The sequence below is a fragment of the Merops nubicus genome, unplaced genomic scaffold, assembly GCF_000691845.1.
Source record: "Merops nubicus isolate BGI_N331 unplaced genomic scaffold, ASM69184v1 scaffold15275, whole genome shotgun sequence".
Classification (NCBI taxonomy): Eukaryota; Metazoa; Chordata; class Aves; order Coraciiformes; family Meropidae; genus Merops; species Merops nubicus.
The window spans coordinates 4,489-28,673 of NW_008607736.1; the positions used below are offsets into that span (position 1 = coordinate 4,489).

The 24,185-nt window shown below is 42.6% G+C and overlaps 1 protein-coding gene across 1 annotated transcript in view; it reads right to left on the minus strand.

Annotated features, from left to right (window-relative positions):
- Positions 1 to 767: 767 nt before the first annotated feature.
- ADARB2 (adenosine deaminase, RNA-specific, B2 (non-functional)) overlaps positions 768 to 24,185 on the minus strand; it is a gene marked incomplete at its 5' end in the record, with an annotated part of 79,593 nt that continues 56,175 nt past the window's right edge. Inside the window, 3 exons of the mRNA XM_008940051.1 lie at positions 768 to 1,015; positions 16,358 to 16,509; positions 23,195 to 23,363. Coding sequence (XP_008938299.1) covers positions 768 to 1,015; positions 16,358 to 16,509; positions 23,195 to 23,363 — 569 coding nt within the window. The remainder of the gene's footprint in view (positions 1,016 to 16,357; positions 16,510 to 23,194; positions 23,364 to 24,185) is intronic.

Sequence of the window (24,185 nt, forward strand, 5' to 3'; positions counted from 1 at the left end):
CCATATTCTGGGCTGATGTAATTTAACTAAGTTCTTAGGCACAATATTCCAGTAGAGAATTTGATCATAACATTTACATTTTTGTAGCTATAATGTAATGTATTTTACATGTAGAGCTGCGTCTATAGCTAATGCACATAATGCAAATATAATTCTGAGCATAAGTATCCATGCATGTATAGATAAATATGAATAGTATAGTAAGTATGCATCTAAACACCCACTTCTGTTTTCAGTTTGTGATAGCCATCATTTGCCATTAGCTAATGCCTTAAATTGAGAGTGGTGAATCTGGTTACATTCTAGGTGCCAGCATGGAATAATTGTGAAATATTTATTATATGACAATTATTCTACATAAATATGTTTTATTTACAGGACAGAGCAGAAAGCCACACAGAGAGCTGTGACATGAAAGTTCTGCAATGACATTCAAACCAGTAGAAATATTCCTAGCAGCTTCTAGGGCCCTTCATCCAACAGAGTGACGACAAGCTAAGTTCATCTGCATGATGGTTATTCACAAGTTTTGGGGTAAATGATCCAATAAGGGCATAGTGGATGTATTTTATTTGCACAATGAAATTCTACCGGCCAGAAAGCTGCGAAGACAGTTTATATTTTTGTCACACTGTAAAAAGCAACTAACGATCCATGGAGAATTTGGGAAAATGTCCTATTTACGTTCCATCCTATTTATATGCTCTGTTTTTGCATACAAAGGAGGTCTTTGTTACCTCAGGGTTTGTCAACACCTGCTATATCCTTCACCAGTAGCCATAGCTCTCTGGGGCATCAAACCACATCCACACGCAAAGAGGTTTGTGGTGTGCGTGCATGAGGTACCTGGCGATTTTGTCTGTGCAGGACATGGTGATGAGCTGCTCCCCCAGCAGCACGCCGTCCCACGTCTGCGCCGCGCTGTGACACCGCACGGGGATCGTTCCTTCTCCAGACTCAATCTTTGTTCGGAGGTGCCCACGGTATTTTCTCACTATGTGCTTGCTGCTGTTCACTGGGCAAAATAAACACAAGAACAGTAATAATTAAATGTTTTTAGAAAGAAACTGAGAGGCTGTGTTGATGCCATAGCTTGTATTTGCAGAACCAGCTGCGCAGGTCCTTTAAATTGGATGCAAAATGAGATGAGATTAAAACCCAAGAAAGCAGCACAGTGGAGAAAAGTATGTGCTCTCTAGCATGGTTGTCTTTTCACATCAATCAAAACTTTCACACAGCACATGCTGAGCTCATGTCCCTGTCCCCATTCCTGTATGTACTTAAAAAGAACAGAGGTGCTCTCTATTTTAAAGAAGCAATACAACTTCTTGTTTTTAACTTAGAGGGCTGATCTGTGTCAGGGCAATATTGGAAAGCCTTGCTTCTGTGAGTGTCATGAAAGACTCACCTGCGTGATGCAGTGTGGTGCAATATTCTAGTGTGATATTCAGTGGCATTTTCTGAGTAATTTCAGAACTAAGGTTTTAGTTCATTATCACAAATTTTCCTTGAAAATTCTCAAAAGCTGAAGTTTTGTATTTTGTTTCAAAAGCAAATAAAAACTTGCCAGTTATTCATTGCTTGCTTAAATTCCCTCTAGAGTCTTCCTGAAGTGAGGTAGCCGCCTGCCTTGTGCCATACCAATAACTTTTATGGAACTGCTACCAGTCACTTCGGTGATATTATGTATTTGAGTGCAAGGCAGATAGCTTTGGAGTGGCAAACAGCCAATGCACTTGTCCTGTGCCACAATGAACTTGTCCTGCAAACATACGCTAAGTACAGAAGACAATGACACTTCTAAAGTACTTCACCTTTGTTTTTATGAAAAGAGAAAAACTGAAGTTTGCTGTCAAAATCCCTCTTACCCTCTTTATACTGATATTTCACGCTGGGGTATTTTGGTTGTAAAAGGGCAGCAAGGAACCGCAAGGAAATCCTCTGGGTCTGCTCACTGTCTTACCCTCAGAGGGTTTCCTGGAGGACAGCTTCTCCATGAGGGAGATCTTTCACAGTTTCCCTCTAGCCCAAAGGCTACATGATGGCCTTTACTTTCAAGGAAAAAGGGTGATACTTCTACAGGCTTTTGCCCATATTTCCACTGTCCTGTGTATTTTCTTATGGCCTCAGCTGGATCAGAAGGCTTCTGCTTGTGAAGGTGATGCTCCTCAGCCCTCAGCAGGCTATGGGGCACTGAGTAACACAGAGGTGTTGCAGGCTGAAGGGCTGATGGAACCTCTGGGCATGAGCAGCTGGCTTTGTGCATGCTCCCCAGCTGCCCGCTCTCTCCATCTGTCATTTTTTTACTGTCTTTGCTTTAGATGATAATTTTCTTAGCTGTGAGCTCAGGTGGGAGAAATTGATGGACTTTGGCTGCTGCCAATGGGTGGTTTACAAAAAGGGAATGGAAATATAAATCGCTTCAGCCCATCAGGATTAGCAGTGGTAGCAAATGTATAGAACAGCAGAGTCAGCTGCGATCTGCCAACAGACAGGCAGCTGAGCCCGCACCCATCATTCCTTTGCTTCTTTCCCACTTTTTTTAACATTTAGGATGGCAATATGTGTGCCAGCAGTGGGCTGGACCAGGCATCAGTTGGATTGACTGGTCATAGTCAGAACAAATTCCCAGGCTGTGTCATATCCAAGAAGTTGGCAGATGCCACAGGGTGGGTTTGTGCTGCTGCAGGAACTGAGCCTGGGGGAGAGTGGTGACTGCACTGCCATCCCCATCAGCAGCGGCGGCCCAGTGGGGCACGTGGGAGCTGCTTGTGCCCAGCTGTCACAGAGCACCTCACAAACTGAGACACTGCAGTAACCACCAGGCCTGAAGTACTGTAGCTTCTCAAACTATAGTTCTGAAGGAAATGCGAAGGAGCCAATGGAAAGATAAAAAAGTCAATAAGCAAAAATGCCCAAGTCTCAAACATGTCTCAGATCCTTCGCCCCTCAAATTGCTGGGTTGTGCCAACACTCTTGTAAAACTACTTTCATAGACATGTGTGCTGATTCCATGTACGTCCCTCTTCTCTGTGATACCTCCTGCATCATCATTCAGAGGATGCTCTTTGGATGGGATTAGCTATCTGGGAAGTAGTCCATATTTTTCTTGGGACTCTGCAAGGAAACTTGTTTTTTAAAAACTTCAAGCAGTGGTGAGCAGTGTTTTTTTGTTATTAAGCAACAGAATCGTGGGGAAGGGACCATGAAATTTGAACAACAAAAGGAGAAAGTGATCACTTCTGCTTAGCAAACACATCTCACTGAACAACAGCTTTAGTCTACACACACCAAGAACTGATGGCATGGCAGAGCGAGACCACTGCCAGGGAAGCAGTGAAGTGTCTCAAGAGACTATTGCTGTTTCAGCTGGTAGAAAGTTTGACTTTAAGCACATCAGTTCTCTTTTCCTAAGCTTTCCCGCAGGTATAATGAAGATAATGATGCTTCTTGTTCTGGAAATTCATTTAAAGGTACTGCTCAAAAACTATTTATAGAAAACAGATGCTACCCTTCCAATAAAGATCTACCACAGGAGTCTACCTCCTGGAAATTCCCCTGAGAAAATTTTTAGTGTTTCTTTCTAAATTTTTTTTTAGTAGAATATTTTCTCTTGCTACACCTCTCTCTCCCCATTTCCCATCTCTCTGTACATTCCCCTCGCTTCCTCTGCTTACACTCTGACCCTCCCCTGAAGGTGCGTTGGTTTCCTAAATTACTGTTTTTCAGGCAATTCACCATGCTGATACACCTACATTTTGCATACATGCAAAATGTAACTGCTGGGGGATTTTAGTGGATATATGACAAAATAAGCAGTTCATTATTTATGTGACTTTGATTTCACCCTGTAAATATTACCTAGTGAGGGGCAAAGCACCCCACAATGTGCTGGCAGAGATAAGGAGCCAGTTCAGGGGAAGACAAAGCAGCAGCCCTGCAGACAAAAGTTGGGCACTTGAGGAATTTAAAGCATAGACCAGGGACTTGAGGGGAGAGATCTGAAATATTTCTGTGAGTTTGGTCTGCTTATTTAGTTTTTTGTCTATTTGATTTTCTCAGTTTCCCTTAGAACCAGAGGAAGCTCAAAGGCCAAGGTACTTCACATCTTCTTGCTCTTACAGTTATTGTGGCCTGCAAGTGCCATAAATGGAATAATAAAGTTTTAAAAAGCATTTAGGAAGTGTGTTCAAGTATGTAGATCATCTCAGTTTCCAAATGCTCATATTAACTCAGCCCACATGTCGAACTTTGCTCCCCATAATGTGCGCTCTGCCCGCCATGCAGCCAAGCAGACAGCATTAGCTGATAGGATTCAGGCAGCTGTGGCCAGTGCACACTCACCGTGGGACACACTTCCAGAGCACTGATAAGGGGCTTTAGCTGCTCAACTGCTGTTAAATTCAGCGGAGGGCTGTGACTAAAGCCCTGTGCTCTGCTGCCTGTCTCAGGCTGCTCACATTACGAGGACAGCCGGCACACATCTTCCAAAAGATGATCTGCACCCTTTATATAAATACTAATAACCCAAAGCTTGGAATACTTTCAGATTGACAAGAATTAAAGAAATCCAGATCTGCCATTGGAACACAGTTCTTTTTTAGTATGTCAAGTAGCGCAGGAAAATATAAATATTGAACAAGAAAAATGTGAGGCTCCATGTGTTTTGCACTGAAGCAGTGGACAGACTCTAGCACGTAAGCTGCTTGCCAGCAGTAAAAAATGCAGTCCACTTGCTGGCACATGGATCATTTTAAAGCAGTCTCAGAAATATGCTTATTTATGCAACTTAAAGTCACAAACTGCAGTCTACTGCTGTTCTGCTGTTCGGTATGATCAAAGCATCAGTGACTATGAGCATTTCTGATCTTTGCTGTGCTGGTTCTCCAACGGCTTAATCTCAGCTAATTGCAGGGGAGAAGATGTCTGAGGATGCCACTTCAACCAGAACAAAATGTCAATTCAAACCAGAACTGGAAAGGACAAATTTAAAAATCGTTTGGAGTGGATTTATGATGTGTGCTATACTCAGATGTGGAAATTACTCCTGAGAGGTTCTAAGATAAAAAGGTGCTGCATTATTAATTATTGGATTAGAAATTTACGCAGATGCCTTGTACTTAAAATCAGTGAAAGCCACTGATTTCAACACTTGCTCCTTATTTTTGTAGTTTCTCTAGGACCAGTTCTGGCTCAAATGGTAGTGAAAAAAGCCGCTCCATATTTGTTATTTAGTTGAAGAGTGAAGAGGAAATGGACGGTGATTAAACAGTATCACACAAGTAAGGCTCTGTCTGAAATTTTGCATGACTGCCTCAGAGGTTCATTTTCTCTTTCCTTGCTTCAGTGGAGGCTGCTCTTGCCTCATGAAGGCAGAAATAAAGCAGTCTATCCTGAATTTTTTCTTCAGTGCTGGACCCTCTATTCATCAGCATGGTTTCTAAAGCTTCCTCAGAGCTCTTTGAAACAAAGGGGTCGAAAGAGAAGAGTTAACATCTGATTGCCTTTGTATGTTGATATTTATTAGAGTTGCACTTTCCCCAAGCAGATGCTGAGTAAATGTAGGGTATTACTATTTCTGGAAGTGTTGAAGTGAGCATCACAGCACACAAAATGCTTTGGATGTCTCCTTTGCTGGGTAGGGTGGCTGGTCAGATAAATCTCTGCTGTGCTGTGCTTTAGTGACCAGCAGAAAGCGAAGCTGAAGTGCAGTGGGGCAGCTTTTGAAAGCAAGAAAGGAGTCTGGATTTAGGAAAAAATAATAACCTGCAAAGCTGAACTGTGGCTTCTGAGGGTAGGATTCATAACACAGAGGGCTAGGTAGGTAAAAGCAGTGGTCTTGTCTGAGCATCTATGGAGCTGGCTCTGCAGGGAGTGCAGGGGTGCATCCTCCTCTCCAGGAGGGAGCACAAGCACCTGGCTTGCACGTGTTAAAAGTACATTGTGATGAAACCCTTAGAGCCGAGACATGACTGTTCCTATAGGCCAGGAAGCTGATTGTATCTGAATGCAGCCCCAGGAGCTGCTCACTCCCAGAGTCATGTGGCAGAGTTCAGTTCAGTTCTGGAGTTTGGACCGTATCCTTAAGCCCTACATACAAATGCAAATACTGAATATATACTTTATCTGAGAATGTAACAAAATCTGGGACACCTGCAGTTTGTGGAACTGAAATTAACATTTGAAATGGAACTTCTTTACCTTTCCCCTCCTCCCTGCTCCCTTCCTTGCTGAAATCCTGGCTTTGGACAGCAATCAGATATACCACGACTTGACAAAAGATATTATGTTTACCACGTTATTCTTTCTCCTCTTCATTAATCTTCAAATAATGTTTTTCAGTCTTTCTACTTCCATACTATTTATCTGCCAATAGTTTCGAGTGATGTACAGACCAGGTGTGAAAGCAAAGGCAATTTGCCCATTCATAGCTCATCAATATGTGGCATTTAATCCATCTTTCATAAGAAGAAGTTGTCATAGGAAAAAAATCGAAGTTTGAATCCAAAACGATAGAAAGGAAATGTTTGCATTATTTCTACGTAAGTACATATTAACTTCCAATTTTTGATTTGAGCTCTGTGATTAGAGATAGTAACTGTAGAAGAGTCTATGAATTGTACCCCATCACAGAAAAGATGATGACCAAACATTTTCATGAACACTCTTTGTTTTAGTCCATCACAATGCCTCCATGTATAATCACTGAGGGGCAAAATTTCATCTGTTTAGGTAACACAGCAGTTTTACAAGGACTTTTTAGTCTTTTTGTAGAATGATATGAAATGTGTTGAATGCTTATCTGAGGGTGAGGTGCTAGAATGCCTTTATGAAACTAACTGCTAGAACAGAGAATGGTACCCTAACACAAGAAACCTATTCTGTCATTGGGCTAGCTTCTAAGTAAGCTCTGGTCTCTCAGCAAACTTTAACTCCTTGGGCCAAAAAAAAAAAAAAGATCCAGACAAAGATCCAGACATACTGATTTTCTGCTACTGATTTCCTACAAACTGATTTTCTGTGATGTCTGTCTTTGAGGAACCCCAGGGATCAAAATGTAACTAGTCAAAATTCTCTTTAAAAGTATTTGTGGGCAACAAAGTCATGCAGTGCTTCCTCTGAGAGTCATAAATAACTGTTCCAGACAAGGAGGAATGAGCAGTCCTGGATCAGGCATGGAGGAGATCCTTCATGCCACCTACAAACCCAGGCTGCAGACTCCAGCCTACTCTGGAGTAGAAATACATTAGTATGTTGAAGCTAAAAGTAGAAGATTTCTCAGTGGAATTCAGATTCATGGCATGTGGCAATCAGGGAAAGTACAACTCAAACACTTCAAGATTATTATTTTTAATTACTAATTGCTCCTCTCAAATAAAATCAGATGTGCAACGCCGTTGCTTTGGAGTACAGCTGCTCCTGCAGCGCAAAGTTGAAAGATCTGGCAAAGGGCTGTGGTGGTGGAGAAAACTTCTGCTTCTGAAGTCTTTGTGAGCCTTGTCACCAGTTAGAGGGACATATTACTGGTCTCCAGAAATGATCAGATAATCTTTGACAAGGTGATGGTGCCCAGGTCAGCAGCTGAGCAAAGTCAGGGCAGTGGCTGAAGGATGCACGTGGAGAGCAAGGTACTCCATGAGCTAAAGGCCAGTGGGGACCAGCTGTTCACCTGTGTCCTAAGCTAGGCATCATTGCATCTGCTTCCTATTTTTTTTTTTTTAACAAGAAATGCTTTTTCTTAAAGCTAGGTTTTATCTTCCTTTCTTTATCTTTTTTTTTTATCTTTTATTTTTACTTTGTAGGAAAAATTGTCAACATCACTGGCATTGCCCATTTGGTGACAGTTGTCTCCCCTGCCATGTTTTAATCAAGAAGTTTACACAAACACAAAGAGAATGTGTTATTCATCATAACCCTCTTTCTTTCATCAATAAAACATGCTATTATTCATGTGGCTTTGGGATTTTTGTTATTGTTTGGAAACTGAAATCTTCAAGAGTGATTTAAGGAATATATTGTGAAAGAAGTTGGGAAAAGATGGAAACAGAAAACGAACCCCATGAGACAGAAACAATGGATATTTGTCAATAACATTGACAGATGTTCAGCCTCCCTGTGATTGGTAGAAGTCTAGAGAGGGTGTGGTTCCTGCTGTAGCATTAGATATACCCTAGTTCAGATTCAGATGAACTTCCATACCTGTAGATGGAAATTACTGAGTTAAGTCCTATGATCTCTGGCTGCAGATTTTTAGTCTAGGTCATCAAGAAATGGTCCCCGCTGGCATTATTCTGAAAAATGATATAATAGTGCTTAAAATATATAGTGCTTTCCAATTTAATATCCTATCTGAGCATTAGTTACTCTTCCTCGTAGTTGTGACAGCTGGATAACTTTTATTGGTGTTTTACAAGTGTGGAAGTAGGAATGGCCAGAGTAAGGGGAGTGGCTCAAGGCTAGCTAGAAAAGTATCAGCAGAATCATGGTTAGGATTATATTGTTTGTCACTCTTTCACAGATATCCTCAAATTTCTCTCTGTAAGACTAAGAAACTCCCCAGGACTTTCAAAAGTCCTGCAGAGATCTTAACTGGACCTGGAGCTGCCTGACAAGCTTTATAAAAGAGCTCATGAGTTTTACCTCTGACTCCCACTCAATGAAAGGGTAAATTAGATCAAATTAGACCTGAGTGGGTGTAGTTTTTGCCCACAGGGATTTTTCCTGTGTTTTGATCTGTTCCATCCAAAACGTGTGTTGTAATTAAGCATATATCTCTGGCAGGGTGTGGGATGTTGGGGATGGAACTGGGGCAGCTGTGTTCAGGAGCATACAGTCTCTTTGTCCCTGCTTCAGGGAACATTGGACAACCTCAGACACTATTATTCCTTGTGCTGGACAAATTCAGGGACAAACAGCTTTTCTGGCTGAAATTTTCTACTACTATTCTGAAAGCTTCTCAGCCATGGCCTTTTGCTGACTAATATAGCCTTTTTATCACATCTGAACATTGCGTCCAAGTGCAGTGCTTTACAAAGCAGCAAAACTCATAACAAAGCAGAATCAATAAATACAGTGCAATTCCCTTTGGCGATTCAAGCATTCTGTTAAAATTAGGATCTGATTATAGCTGTGGAAACCTGTTTTCCTGAATCCTAACAAACACATTTTGCTTTACATGAAAGCTTTTCAAAGCTGTGGCCAATGCTGGCTTTGAGCAATCCATAGTTTCCAGCATATTCTTTCTCTTTTCCCAGACAGACACACACTGTGTTGACATATCCTTCTAAAAAATCTTATTTTCTACTTTAAAACACCCCATGAAACAACAAAACCCGAATAAAAAAAACCAGCTAAGAATATGACAGGGAGAGAGAACTGGGAAATTTTCAGTGCATTGTCAAAGCCAAAGTGTTTTCTCATGATGTATCAATTCTGACAAAGTTTTATGACAGAGACTGAATAAAGGCAGCTTTCTAGCTTAGCTGATAGTGAATTGACTGCAGTCCTGATCCAGGACTTTGGAAATACAGGTTCTTCTTTGAATCTAGGTTGCCTTGAATGAAAAAGCTCGCTCTGAACTAGGCATGAAAGCAAATGTACTTGAGTTTTTTCTAACCCTTGTTAGTATGCTGCTGACCAGGAGACATCAAAAATATGGAATGCAATCCCACTTACACTTGATGTTTTTTTTTTTCTAAAATTTGCCTGACAGGTTTTGATTTATTTCCAGCCCGTCAAGTACTTTGAGACCTGAAAATTGTCCTTGAAGTAAGTGGTTATTCACTAGTCTGCTTTAGCAAAACCCCACTAAAACCTAACCACCCAGCCTGGTGGAGATTAATAACAAACTATGAAGCAATACCAAACTTTCACAAGTTGATTAATTGGCACTGAACGCTTTAGGATTTCCAGTGTAGCAAAACAAGAGCATCTTTCAGAGGTGCATTCTCGGGTCAAACGTGACAATACAAGCAATAAAACCACAAGTGCTTTCACAATCTCACCACACTAGTTTCTTTGTCAGGCTTAGGGCCCAGAGCTGACCCTAGGGATTGGCAATGGCAGGCTGCGTAGGGCATCAGACCTCTCCTTTGGACAACCAGAAGCGATGGGACTTTCAGCAGCCAGAACACCTGGACTATATATTTGGAGACCCCCTGACACTGCTGCTCTTTCTGAATAGTGGATCTGTCTGAGTATGGAGACGCAATAGCTGCTGCTTCTGCAGTTTTTCCCTCAGGCAGCATCAGAAGGGCTGCAGGGGTCACAGCAAAGGGTTTGGGCCAGTCCCTGCCCCTGCTCTTCCTGGTTCCCCTGACACGAGTCTTTCCTCTCCTGTCTCCTCCGTTCTCTCTCTCCCCTGCAGCCCTGGAGAAGCAGAGTGTGAGTAGGAGGTGCTGGGGGAGGGAGAGTGCAGTGCTCGAGATGGGTCAAACCAGTGCCTGCACGTCCTGCGTGGGTGCTGAGCATTGGAAGAAGGAGCTCTGCCCATCCCAAAGCTTTCCAGAGTCTTTCTCCTGAAGCCACTTTGCCCACTTTCACCAGAACAAGAAGGTTCTCCCACAGTCTCAGTATGGACTTGTGATGGACATTGGGAATAAACCTTTGAACTGGCTACCTGCAGCAATATCTCTACACCTGGGAAGCCCTGAGCTAAATCAGACACTGCTCAGACCTGCAGTACTCAGGAGGACAGAGGACACTACACCTGGGATGGGCTCTGCTCTGCCATCATCTTTGGCCATCTTGGTCAGAAGCACACTTCACCTCTGCTCCCAGCCATGGGTGATGTGTATAAGTGAGGAAGAGAATTAACCAGAGGGGACAGTCCAGTGGCCATGCTTTTACTACCAAGTTAACTTGAGTAGAAATGCCACGCTCTGAAACAACATTCCAGCAGCCTGGGAGCACTGAGTTAGAAAACAGGGCAATCACATATCACACCTGCAGGGATGTAAGTTCCTTGTCAGACCAGCTTCTAGTTAACTGTAGAAAGCTTTTGCATCTCCTCTGTATTTACTTTGGCAAATTGAGGCTGTCCCTCAGTGGCACAAGCAGGAAGGAGCCATCACTTCAACAGGACTTGACCTCAAAAGAGGCTGAGAAAGGGTGCTGTGCTCACACCCTGACCTCAAACCTTTTTGATCCATCCCAGTCTAGTCTCAATGAAGTGGAAGGACAATTTCTTCCCACCTTGTTTAATAACCAGTTCCCTAGCCCCTGAATTAATCTGACAGCCCCACGCTGTATCTGCAATTTCTGCAGCACTCTTTACATGACAAAGCAACCTGGGCTAACTGCAATAATTTGTCCAGTCCTAGGATTTTTCCTCCCAACGTAATGTTCAGCACTGCAGCCTACAGTGTTGAGTGCATTTTTTTTCCTTTCTGTTACTTCTGGGCATGGCTCTCTATGATAATTTTGTTCTGAGATCCCCCAAGGTATTGTTCTGCTCAGTCATATGAAAAATAAGAAAATAATGCACCTTCATCCCACTTCCACAGACAGGCCATTCATCAGCATAAAAACAACTTTACAACCTAGGAGGAAGATGCTCCATGTGCTGAATAGCTACAAATTTCCAACATGGTTTCCCAAGCCGCAGCAGCCAACAGCCGTGACGGAGCAATACGATACCTAGAAGCACTTGTGCAATGGAAACAAATTGTAGTGTCCAAGCCCAAGGGATGACCTATGATTACCCTCAATTTTTGTAATAGGGGCAGTATATCACTTTCTTAGGACTCTCATTTTCTTCTAGTTACAGATATCTAATTTCTTTTCAGACCACTGAGTTATTTAGATGGTTGTCCTTGAAATGCTTTCCCCGGCTTTATCATCTGCTCATAAGAACAGCATTTGCCCATTTAAACAAAACATGGGACTGATAGAAAGAAGTCAGAGATTTCTTCTCCTTGCATGTCCAATAGCATTCACCAATAATGAACCCAAAGTTTTTGGGAGTGATTCTAGCTCAGCTGCTGCCATAAGCATTCTCATTGTATTTCTGTCCTGATACCTGACTGCAGGATCCTGAATGCAGAGCTCTGGCATTGAGAGTATCCTGACAGTCAGAGCAGATCATTTGTGTCCACTTCTTTGAGATGGGCAGGCTCCTTAGACGTCCTCTGTTTGAATCTCCCCCTCTCCAGCCAGTCTGCTCAGGATATGACTTTCAGGGACTCTGATTTGGGAATAATAGAGTGATGCAATCTGGGTCAGCTCCATCTCAACACAGAGTGCTGAGTTTCTGGTGTGAGCAAGGCAACCCTTTGAGGTAGCCCCAGATTTGGGGATTAACACAGAGCAATTTAACTGAGAATGGGATGTAAAATCCAGCAGCAGGAGTTAAGAGGAGGGAAAGCACAGGATTTCACAGGGAAAGATGCTTGAGGTAGAGAGTGCAAACTTTTCTTTCCAGGTACTCTTCAGTTCCCCAGCTTCTCTGAAAACTGCAGTGCACATCTTCTCCCTGTCACATCACCTACCAAGGCAATGATCCAGCTCACATGGTTACAAGTGGATCCTGTTTAGATGAGAGCTCTGTCAAATGTATTTGCATGAGAGCTTCTGCACAGCTGTAGGTTAATAGACAAGCAGGAGGAAGGCCCCATGTGGAGCAGATGCAATGGTGTGTTTCAGACCTAAAGGGACCATGGGATAAAACAGGAGCTGGGCTATCAAGGAGTCAATGGTACAAGGCAATACAGCGTGTTAGCAAGAGATAGAAAAGCAGCCCAGGGGAGAAGAATGGAGACAAGCCTTGGGGCAGATTCTGTTTTTCTCTTTGGCAATCCATGTAGTGAAAAAGAGGGATGTGTCTCTGGAAGAAAGATGGACAATGAGATAAAATCCTGCTGGGGAAGGACAAGTGGAGAAGTGGAGGATTTACTAGCTCAATTTTAAAAGCCATTCATTTTGCTTTTCAAGAGACTCTTAAAAAAAAAAAGCCAATGAGTCAAGAAGTCCTAAATTAATCAGGAAGGCACTTTAGCAAATCAAGGGCTTGGCTATTCTGTGGTTTGCCCTAGATTCAGGAGAAGGTGTAAAATATGCAACAAATACTACAGGGCTAGCTGCCCCCATAGCTCCACCTCATGTGCTGCAATGGGAAAACGTCAGCCCCCTTAAAACCCTCAAGAAACCCACATTAACTTAATGCTGTGATACTGCCCTCAGGAGAAGTCAGAAATCCAGGCACACCTTGCTCAGATGTACCCAATAGGAAAAGGTAGCAGAAAAAGAGAAGTTGTCCCAGGCTCCCTGATCTACAGTGCTGAACTGAAGCGGGGGCAGAAGCTGAGTGTGTGAAGGACCAATTAAGAATTGTAAGGGCACTGGGAACATGCTGCCACTTCACCATATAGCTATGCTACAGCTTTGTGGGTGACCTTGGAAAATGACAAAAAGAGTCTTGGGAAGAAGACTGGCTGGAGAGAATGAGCCAGGACAAACGCGTAAAAAAATTCTCATGAGTCTCTGCAACCCCTCTGTCATTTCCCATTTTTTTATTCCTGCAACACCACTGACCTTGGCTTTTCTCCTTTTCTACTGTCTCCCACTCCCAAACCTGTCCCTTCAGCCTCCTCTCCTACTCTCTCAGATTCTACCTACCTCTGCCAAAGCTTCAACTTCACTTGAATACCCCATAAGCTCTTCCAGCCACCTGACCTATGGCACCAAAAACAGGTTACGAAACCCCTCCATGCTCAGAACAGCCCTGGTCCAGTTGGATTTTGCCTATCTTTTAGAGCTGCCTAAGGATGCATCAACAAACAAGTCAGCTCTGATCCAAGAAGGACATAATTACAAATCAAAGTGAGATTTTACCTTTTTTGTCCCTAATGCCGTCCTTTCCTGAATGAAGCTGGCCTGGGTGTGGGCTCCCTGGACATCTCCTTTGCATTCCAGCTGCTCACATGAACCATGGTAAGGTCAGACATTTTACACATGCTGCTAACTCATTTTCCTGCCCTAACCAGTAAGAAGTAAACGGAGTTTGTGGTGCATGCTAGCTTATCTCCTCCCTTACCAGAACAAAGCTCATAAGAAGGAAATGTGAGGCCTCCCTGAGGGTGCTGGGAAGACACGGTGGATAATAGGAAATTTTTGGAAGGGGATTTGAGAAGTGGATTTTACTCACTCCCCGTATTGATAAAGGCTTATCATATTCCTTTGCAAAACCAGAAACCACATGGCGAGACACTGTTTTTAAATGTTAATGCATCTTTAGAGAATAATCAGTAATGTTTGATGGCTTGAGCTAGCGCTAGGAGAGGCTTCTTTGTTGTTTAAGAAATGAAACAGCATTCATCTGGAGTTTCTTGTCATTACCGGATGAAAGAAAGGTTATTTCTTTAGTGAAAAAAGAAAAAAAAAGAAAGAAAAGAAAAGATCTGAATGATAAACATTATAAAATACTTATCTTTCCAGATTTCTCTGGGATAATGTGAGGTAAAAGGAAATGCTTATCTCACCGAAGGACAGCTTTTGGCAACATAGCTTTTTACACAGTGCTAAATTATTTTAAGAGCACAAGACGAAGGTAGAGGGATCTGCTTAAAAGGGTGAATTACAAACCATAGGTAGTCACCCTTCAAGTCCTCAAGATTGAATCACTGTGTAACCTTGGGTAAGCCAAACAGCCCTGTCTGCCTCAGCTGCTGCACTGGGACAATAACGAGTGAAATCACCAACATGAAAAGGTGTTTTTGTGACCATCTACAAGTTCACTGTACGTGTCAGGTGTATGCATGGTTGTACAAACACAGCTTCCTATATGCCCTGTTATCTAAAGAAGCATGCCCTTGTTAGCTGATAGATTTATGTGTTTTTTTAAGCAATATGTAAGCAAAGTGTGGCTCACCTCCAGGGTCATGTTCAGCTGTGTATCAATAGGCAGTGCTGGCTGTCAGCTGCCCAAAGCAGCCACATCCTCACCTATGAAACAGCAGAAGCCATCCTGGACAGCCTTTGGTTGTTCTCAAGAATGGACCACAGTTTAAAAATAATTACAGGTTTTGATGCTTCCACTTCTGATGTCAAGTAAGGAGTTTCCCAGGAAGCCTGCCTTCTGGAAAACATGAGGGCCTTTAACAAGATATAAAGCCTTTTTAGATATCTCTTGATACATGCATGAAATGGGAGGCCAAAAATCACTATTAATTTTTGATATTCATAGGCATTTCCTTTTTTATTTTTAATTTTGTTTTTTTAAGGTGATGTTGTCTCCTTATTTTGTTACCTCATCAGGAATTGGTCAATTTGCTCTTTGCCTTTTAGACATTTACTTAATTTTCTTCATTCTATAAGCTCTGCTGACAGAATGTAGAAATCATGCTAGGCAAGGAGGCGTCTTTGCTTCCTGAATAGGTGCAATCTGCTTTCTCACCCCAGCAAGCTGCTGTTTTATGCATGACAAAAAGATTCCAGTCTGGGGAGAATGATACCTAATCATTAATAAATAATTTGCACTAAGAAGAATCAGGAGTGAAACTACTGTCTAATGGATAAGCCTGTGAGGAAGTTAGGTTGTTGTGTGACCTTGGATGATTAATTTTACATTCCTGTGTCTATGTTTCTTCCTCCACACAGTCTTCTCTCTTGCCTGCTTCACATTCAAGGTAGTTGGGGCAAGGATTATTTCTCATTATACGTACACTTAACAGCTAGCACTGTGAGTATTACAGCACTGTAAAATCCATGTATGATAAACAATACTCAGGGGCAGAGATAAGAGCGCATCAGATCATGGGGTGCATCGGATCATGGGGTGACGACATGTGTGATAATGAGCCACAGACCTCTTGAGTCCTCTGTCCCTATCTGGGGGCATTCGCTGTGGCTGGGCAGCAGCAAAGCTGGTGCAGTGGGAATGCAACAAGGATATGCTGCTGCAACGGCAGGGTGACAGGGTCGTGCATGTTTGGGAGGGGACAAGATGAGAGAGCAGGGTCATGTGCTGGAGATGGGATGTCTCTTCATTGACAACAAGCTCTACATGTCTGTTGGTGGCACACGCTGGCTCAAGACCTGATTTGTTTACCTCACTTGTAGTATCATCTCTAGAGGAGAAATCTCTGGAAAAAGGTTTAGAAATGCAGACAGTTGGGGACATATTCCCTAGCAGGGCCACTGAGCCTCAGGCACACAGAGCAGCCTCCCACTGCCTTGCCCAGCTCTGATTTTCCCTGCACACTTTTCCCCAGTACATGGGAGCAAGCACCAGTTGCACAGACACACACAGGTCACAGGAAAGAAGGAAGGAAGAAGGAATCTTAAAAACCAAAACCAAACAAAAAACCAAACCCCAAAGAACACAAAGGGGCAAAAGGAGAGAGGAGGATGAGTTTCTTACAGTCAGTTGTGATCTCGTAGGGGGAGTGGAGGCGCGCGTCGCCGCAGGGCGAGGTGCTGACGTACAGATGGAACAGGATGTTCTCCCGCAGCCTGTAGCCTCCCTCTTTTAATCGCACAAAGATTGATTGCTCCCAGTCTTCTCGCCGTTTGCTAGGATCACAAAAGAGGTTTCAGGTCATTTGTTACACACCAAATCAGAAACATCTCTGCTCTCTCGCTCTCTCTCTCTGTTTTACTCCCTCTGTTTGTTTGTTTTTATTAGCACCTAGCATCATATATTTTGCCTAGTGACAAGAAGAAAAAACCAATAAGCTTCTCCAGGTGAAGAAACATGTGAAGGGGGTCAAAACTGTCGAAGTGCTTCTGGCTTGCTTCCCTAGAATATATTCTAATGATGAAATATGTGGATTTTTGAAAGGTAACTCTCCTTCCTCTCATGCAGGGATGCATAAATACATTGCTTTTAAAGGGGTTCTGGTGCATGAAGAAAGGAAAAGTTCTCTTAGGCTCTCAAGTGAACAAATCAGCTCTGCTCATCACAATGCCTAGACACGTGTTTAAAACCCATTAACATCACTGCAACCGAGATGTGTGTTTATATGCTCCACTGAAAAGGGTCTCTAATGAAGCACCCAGATTTTACGACCCTTACCAACCCTCCCTGCTCCCCAAGCACTGCTTTTCTTCCCTATTCAACCAGAACCACCTATAAGTGCTCCATCTAAGCTGGCGGCATCCTCTCCATCACTTGGCATTTTTGGAAATCAGAAGCCATTCTGAAGAAGTGAGGACAAAAACTTGTGGAGGCTTTTCTCAGCTGAGTGGGAAAAGATACTTACTAAGATGAAGCTTTTATCTTTGCAGTGGTTCAGCAGCTAGATGGGGACACAGTGCACATATTCCATTAGCAACAGCTGCCCGGGAGGCCAAACCCTCCCAGTCCTGCAGTTTGCAGCAATAGCTCACATTAAGGCTATGCTGCCGTGCAGCCTGCAGATGATTTACATTTGGGAAGATATGGGTGATTTCTCTGACAGACAGCTGCCTCTAATATGTACATTTGGGTGATGGTCATGATTATAATTTTGAAGGTGAAAATGTGATTAGTGAAATTATGAATAAATTATTTCCCTCTAATGCCCCAGCCCTTCCCTCAAAAACTCAAGGGTCTTTTTGCAGGAATATCTCTGAACAGAATGGCACCTGCAGGTAATGATTTTCTTAGAAGGGCTTTAATAAGGCAGAATCCTGCCTGTTTAATTCACTACAGGATAGCCCATTAAGCAAGGTGATTTCTGCTGGTTTCTCTGCCTCCCGTTAGTTTAAACAGGGGTGCTTTCTGCTGAGCCTCGGTCCCTGGCTTTAATCCAAGCTGCCTCTGCCTGTTTTCTCCCAGTGCAGCCTCTGTGCTATTGAAGCTGTTTGGCTGTCACTCTTCCATGGTTTGGGTGTTTTGTCATTTTTTGATGCCGGGATGCGTTTGCTGTCAGGAGGAATTTACAGGCACATTAGCTCGGCTGTCAGAGACAGGGAGCCACAGCAGCTGCCGAGCTGGAGCAGCCACATGCAGCTCCTTCATTTTCTGCTGGCTGTGGTGGAATGTCCCACCTGCACTAATTACATTATCGCCCTGATACAAGCCTCCGAAATAATAAAATACCTGTAAGTCCTGCTGCTTGGACTTTAGAGCAATTGCAGTTAGTTTTAAATAATTCACTGCAAAATCAGCTGGGAGAATACAAAGCTGCAATCCTAATGCCTGCTATTATGATGTTAAACCTCACCAGAATGGGGGGGCAGCTTGTGGTACTTAGAAACTGTTGCTATGTAGGGTTGGAGCAGTCATTCTTTGGGCTGGATTTCAGGAGTCTGCAGTAATCAGCACCCATCCTGTTTTTACTGGTTGTTGTTTTTCATGGATTAACTTCAGTCTCTTCCCTCTCCCTGGGTAGCAAGAAGGGTCTGTGGCCAGTGTGGCTGGATGTCTGGGAGATAGCCAGCTGCTCTAAAAGTAGATGGTAGGGCTGGAGGGCAAGACAGCTTGACTCTTCTTCCAGGAGGCTGAGATCCTCCATATCACATATGGTCCCGATGTGCCTTTGGGTTGTTTTTCTGGGGACTGAACTCAAACCTGAGATTCACCCCTGCACTCGAGCTGAATAGGTTTAATAATGAGACACTGAGAGTATTATTATAAAAGAGTTTGAGATGCAATACTGTCTGCTGTGGCTTAGTGGAGGTTCCTGTGTATGGGATGCTTAGGGAGTTTCAAAGCCTGGGAAGACACAGGCACCCTGCAAAAATGGTCCGGGTGGACCATGAGATGCACTTCTGCAAAGTCAGTTCTCCCTCAGAACCAGCACACTTCTGTCTTCTGTCTGGGATGTCATTTTGAGCTGTGAGGAGGAGAATCAGTTTGCAGCAGCAGCCCTTTGCAATGCTGCTTTGCACAGCCATACACACCTGCACAAAGCAGTGAAGAGAGAAGCTCACAGTGAGCCCACAAATGTCATTCGTTCAGGGGGTGGCAATAATGTGTCATTTCTACATGCTGGTGGTGGCTAAAAGAACACAATTTATCCTTATGTTTGCCTGTTATGAATTTCTGTGGGATACGCAGGAATTGAGGCTGATTTAAGAGAGCCATTTAAGAACGCGTTAAATTCTAATCTTGTGCTTAAGTTAATCATTTAGCATAACATATGCATACATTTTGAGCTGACTTCAAGAAGATACTTAAGCACATACTTATGGTTTAATATATGCAAAATGTTTTGTTGTAACACGGCCTTAGTCTCTAAAAGAGAAGCAGAGGAAATGTTTTTCAGGCTAAAATTTCCTTTTCAGGAAATATTTTTAACCGGCTAAAAAGGGAAGGAGCTGTGTCCATTAAGTGGCTAGTAGGACAAAAATAAGAAATAGTAGATGTATGACAAACAGATGGTTTTCCTAGAAAAAAAAACCCTTAACTGGACTGAATGAAGACTATTCCTTGCTTTTTATATGTTAAATAGTGGTTTTCATATGACTCACTGGAAGAACTTAGATTCTGGTAAAATCATCCCTCTGGCACCTGCAGGGCCAGTACAGCAGCAAGACTGCTATGGTGCTAAATTATTTTAAGAATAGGCTCTTAGTATAAATATTCTTTAAGAAAGAAGACCTGGATTTTCTTTTTTTCCCTATTGGCCAGCTTGTATAAATAATCCCACTGCAGTCAATGTGAATTTTACTGCCATCATGGCACGAGAATCAGACTGTGTTATTTGTGTACTTTTCGATGGCGATTTTTAGAAAAAGCTTCTCAAAAGGTCCTTCTGGTCCTTCTTTTGTACATCAGAAAATTTACGTCTTACTTTTCATCTCTTTCATGAAAGTCTTGAGAATTGGAGGATTATGGTTGTCATAAAAATGAAATCTGGGAGGGCTAAGGGTTTAATCAGACTGGTTAGGAGCTGTCAGGTTTTAGTTGTGCTTTTAGCTTTTATTTAACTCGAGCTCTAGACAATGAATTGTTGAAAGAAAGTTTCCTTTTGAAGTATTTGTCACTCTTGCTTCTTAGAGAGGATAAAGTTGCCATTCTGGAACTCTCTTTCCCAGGGAAAGTCAGGAAAGTGACACCTCTAACATTTAGTAATATGAAGAGAAGGAGTAAAAAAAGTAATTTGCATATTGGTGCAACTTTGGCTCATGGATGGAATTGTTATACAGTTTAAATATCTGAAGCAGTCACTCTTTGCCCTCTTTACAGACATGGAAAAAAAATCACCTCAGTACATGGTGATTCATCTCACCCACAACAGATACTTGAAGAAGTCTTCTGAGTCCCACTCCAGAGATGTCCATCTCTCTACACTGCTGGTAAAAGGAGACTTGGGGATCTAGCTCACACTTGACTGACTAACTTTTAGACAACTTAAGTGAGGTGTCAAGAAGTAAATTCAACTCAGTGAATCCATCTCTCTTGGCCAATAATCATCTATCCCGGCCCGTGCTTTCTCCAGCCTGCTTGTCCCTGTTCTTTGAAGCCTTCATGGTACACACAGAATGTTTTGCTTTCACTGAGGTCAACAGTAGTATTTGTAAATTCTAGAAAAGTGGCTCCTTTTCAAGGGCAACACCAGGTAGCAAAATGTTGTTCTGGAAGTTCTTGAAGTTCGAAATCCAGCTGTGGACACCACTTTGAAGAGGTAGACTTGGTGGGAGGAAGATATGTGGAAAACAGGGAATACTCTTGAAAGAAGAATCTTGCCTGTTCTGTAGGGAGGGGTGGAAAATTTAATCTCTTTGAGGCAAGAGCTATGCTTTTGTTCTTTTTTGGGGGGGGTTAGGGAACTATCTTTTTCATCTCAGTTCATACATGACTTGGTACAACATCCTCCTGGCCTGGGTGAGGAACTCAAAAGCCCTGGGAGAGGGCTTTCATTTGGGCTAGGTCAATGCAAATGCATAACAGTGCAGAAGCCAGATTTGCGTTTCCCTCAAGCCTGAGGAGCTAGTATGCACAGAGTCCCCGTGGAGCTGAGTTAACATGTCTGTCCTAAAAAACCTGTCCTTTCAGCTATGCGGTAGCACCATGTGATTTCTCTGCCAGTGGGGATTGTCTCTCTTTTTCTAGATTAAAAGGGGTCAATGTGACTCTAATGTGCAGAAAATGCATTTTTCATTTGGAATACTCCTGTTTTCTCACCATATGACAAAGCTCCCAGTGATGGCATAAAGCTGAATGTAGCAATAAACACTAGAATTGAAGAATATATTATAACACTCAGGTTTGCTTCCACATGGATTTTAAGAAAGCAAAACCTGATTGACAATATCTCCATCTCTGTCTTTCAAATATGCTTAGCCTTGACAATTTTGGCTGATATTTTTATTGTGTGTGCTGGTCAGGGAAGCAGTGGTGCCTGCTCTTGGATGAACAGAGTGATTTGAAGTTATTGTGAACAGAGGTGCTGCACTGAGGATTCTCTTAACAAAAGACTGTTAACATTGATCCAAATAAAATAATAATATGACTGAGCATGTTAGGAAGGTGGATCAATACAATAGTTTAAGATACAGTGGTAGCACTTGTTTCCCAAGAGACTGTAACACAAAACAAGTACCAGGGCTGCTACACTGCTGAAAACATAATCATTTAATGTAAAGCTGAAAGCAATTCACATTGAAATAGAATATTGGTTTTGATTAAACCCTTCAAGGCTCTGGTCCCCCTTTGTTAGCCAAGCTCATCTACTCAAATATACTCTCTTGTCTTCAAGTCTAGCCTGAAATGAAAATAACCATTATACCTATTGTTGTTGCTTCAGTGCAACAGTATCATAGGTGCTCACAAGAACACGCAATCCTGCCTAGATTAATCTTTGTGTCTGTGACCTGATGTAAAACCTTCTGAAGTCAAAAGGAGATTTTGCACTGAGGTTGACAACCTTCAGAAAAAGTCTCATGAAAATGCAGGCAAGAATAGAGGGCAGAAGAACGTCCTAAAAATAGGGATTTTTTATTTGTTTCCTTCCCTTCCTTTCTTCCTTCCGTCCTTCCATCCATACGTCCTTCTGTCCTTCCTTCCATCTAATAAATGCCACCTCAGTTTCACTTCTGCTCAGTTTTCATAGGATCGCAGGATAATTCAGGCTGGAAAAGAGCTCAGGTCTCTAGTCTGACCTCCTGCTCAAAGCAGTTTGCCAGGTTGCTCAGTTGCTCAGGGCTTTATCCACTCAGGTTTTGAAAACCTCCAAGACAGGAGGGAGATTGTGCAGCCATGCTGGGCAACTTATTCCACTGCTTGCCTATTCCCATGGGGACGGTTTGTCCTAATATTCAGACTGAACTTTTCTTGTTTCAGTGTGTACCTGTTGTCTGTCGTCTTCCCACCATGCACTTTGGTAAAGATGCTAGCTCTATTGTCTTGTTGGCATATGTTCTACTGGGTCTGCCAGGCCACCTTCAGGCTGACCAGGCTTAGCTCCCTCAGCCCCTCCACACAGGCCAAGTGCTCTGGCCCCTGGGCATCCAGATGGCCTCTACTGAATCTGTTTCAGATGGTTGATGTCTTTCCTGTGTTGGGGGACCCACTACTGCACATGGTATGTAGATGTGGTCTAACGAGTGCTGAGTAGTGGGTGATGGTCTCATCCCTTGACTGACCCTTCAGACAGCCTGGGATCCTGTTGACCTTCTTTGCTATCAGGACAGACTTGTGTGGTACTCCACTTATTACCAGCTTCCAGGCAGTGTATGACCCTTTAACTATCTAAATAGTAACAAGGTGGGTCTGGGTGAAGACAAGAATAGTAATTCCTCTATAATGATTCTACATGCTATAACACTTTAAAACATCATAAAGGAGTGATAGCATCTTGCACTTTGGCACAAAGTTTATTGTACTGTTAACACTCATTGGTTCTCTAGTGAGTCAGTGAAGGCATTAATGATCAGTAACTCACTTCTTTGAGATATTTCATCAGCAGCAAGGAAGACAGGAAAATGGCTGCAGTGAGCAAAATGACCCCCTTCCAGTGTCTGGCCAGTGAATGATGCTAATAAGCCTGCCTGTAAAGATTTGTACAAAATCATCAAGCTTCATAAAACCCAACTTTATGAGTCATATCTAATAGCTGCTGAAAGAAAATCAGCTGAAGTAAAGGAGCTCATGACCCAACACTCTAGAATATCTAGCTCTCTTTTTTTTTCTGTGCAATGTATTGGTCTTTCATCACCTAGAGACTCAGAAACAACAACATAAAGAAACAAATATTTCAAGTGTCCGGAGGATGGATCTGTTCCACTGAAGGCCATATAACATTCCCAAGCATCAACAAAATTCAGTTACCTTAAGTGTAGCTCCAACTGTGAGTAGAGGAAGTGAACAAATGCCCTTCTTGCCACAATTTCTGCATGGCAGTCATTGACCACAAGCCCTTGGTCATTAATGTATTCCCCATTTATGCATTTGGTACCCGACGACAGCACAATAACCTGAGCTTGCCTGATGTCCAAACCTGTGGAAAGAAAAACAAAAGGGTTGTGAAATTGCTGTGGGTGAGTATGATATCCTGATTGCTAAAGATCTCACAGCCTACACTTTGATATGGCGGCCGAGACAGCCCTAATGAGATGCTTCTTACGGTGATGATATGGCCTTTGGAATATGCAGGAATCTCACATCTCTGTGTTATTAGAATAATAAGGGCTCTATTTCAGTCTTGTTGCTAATTCCAAGATAAAAGCTTGCCATGAAGTTTACTTGTTAAATCAATAACTACATCATAGGAGAGCATATGCTGTAGGGAGGTAATAAAGATCTCCTGCAGTGCTGACAAATGGCCAGGTTTTTATGAGCTGTTGAAGACATTTTCTGGTGGGAACATACACTCCCTGTAATGTTAGGTTTCATTGCTGTTGCACTGTAAGCATTAAATAAAATGCAAGTAACACTTCTGGAGCTGCTTTTTAAAAATCTCAAAGTAAAAACAGATTTGACTTTCAGTCCAGTTTCCTTTTTTTTTTTTTCCAAGAGCAGTTACAGTGGTGCCTTTTACACTGTGGTCTCAGGGACAGAGCATTCATCACTGAGATCAGATTTGTTCCTCCATTGCTTTGCCAGATAACAGTGATGGCAACCAAAAGATATGCCTTTCTTGGTCCAGGTAGACATTTGCTAGGATTAAATCCTGATTTCTTTGGAGTCAGTGGCAAAATGCTTACAGACTTCAACAACAAATTTCAAGATGTATCTTTCTGAATATCAAAGAACAAAAGAGCAGCTGGGAAAAAGGACTTTTCTGGCTGATGAATGGTTCCTTTAGATATGACAAATTAGT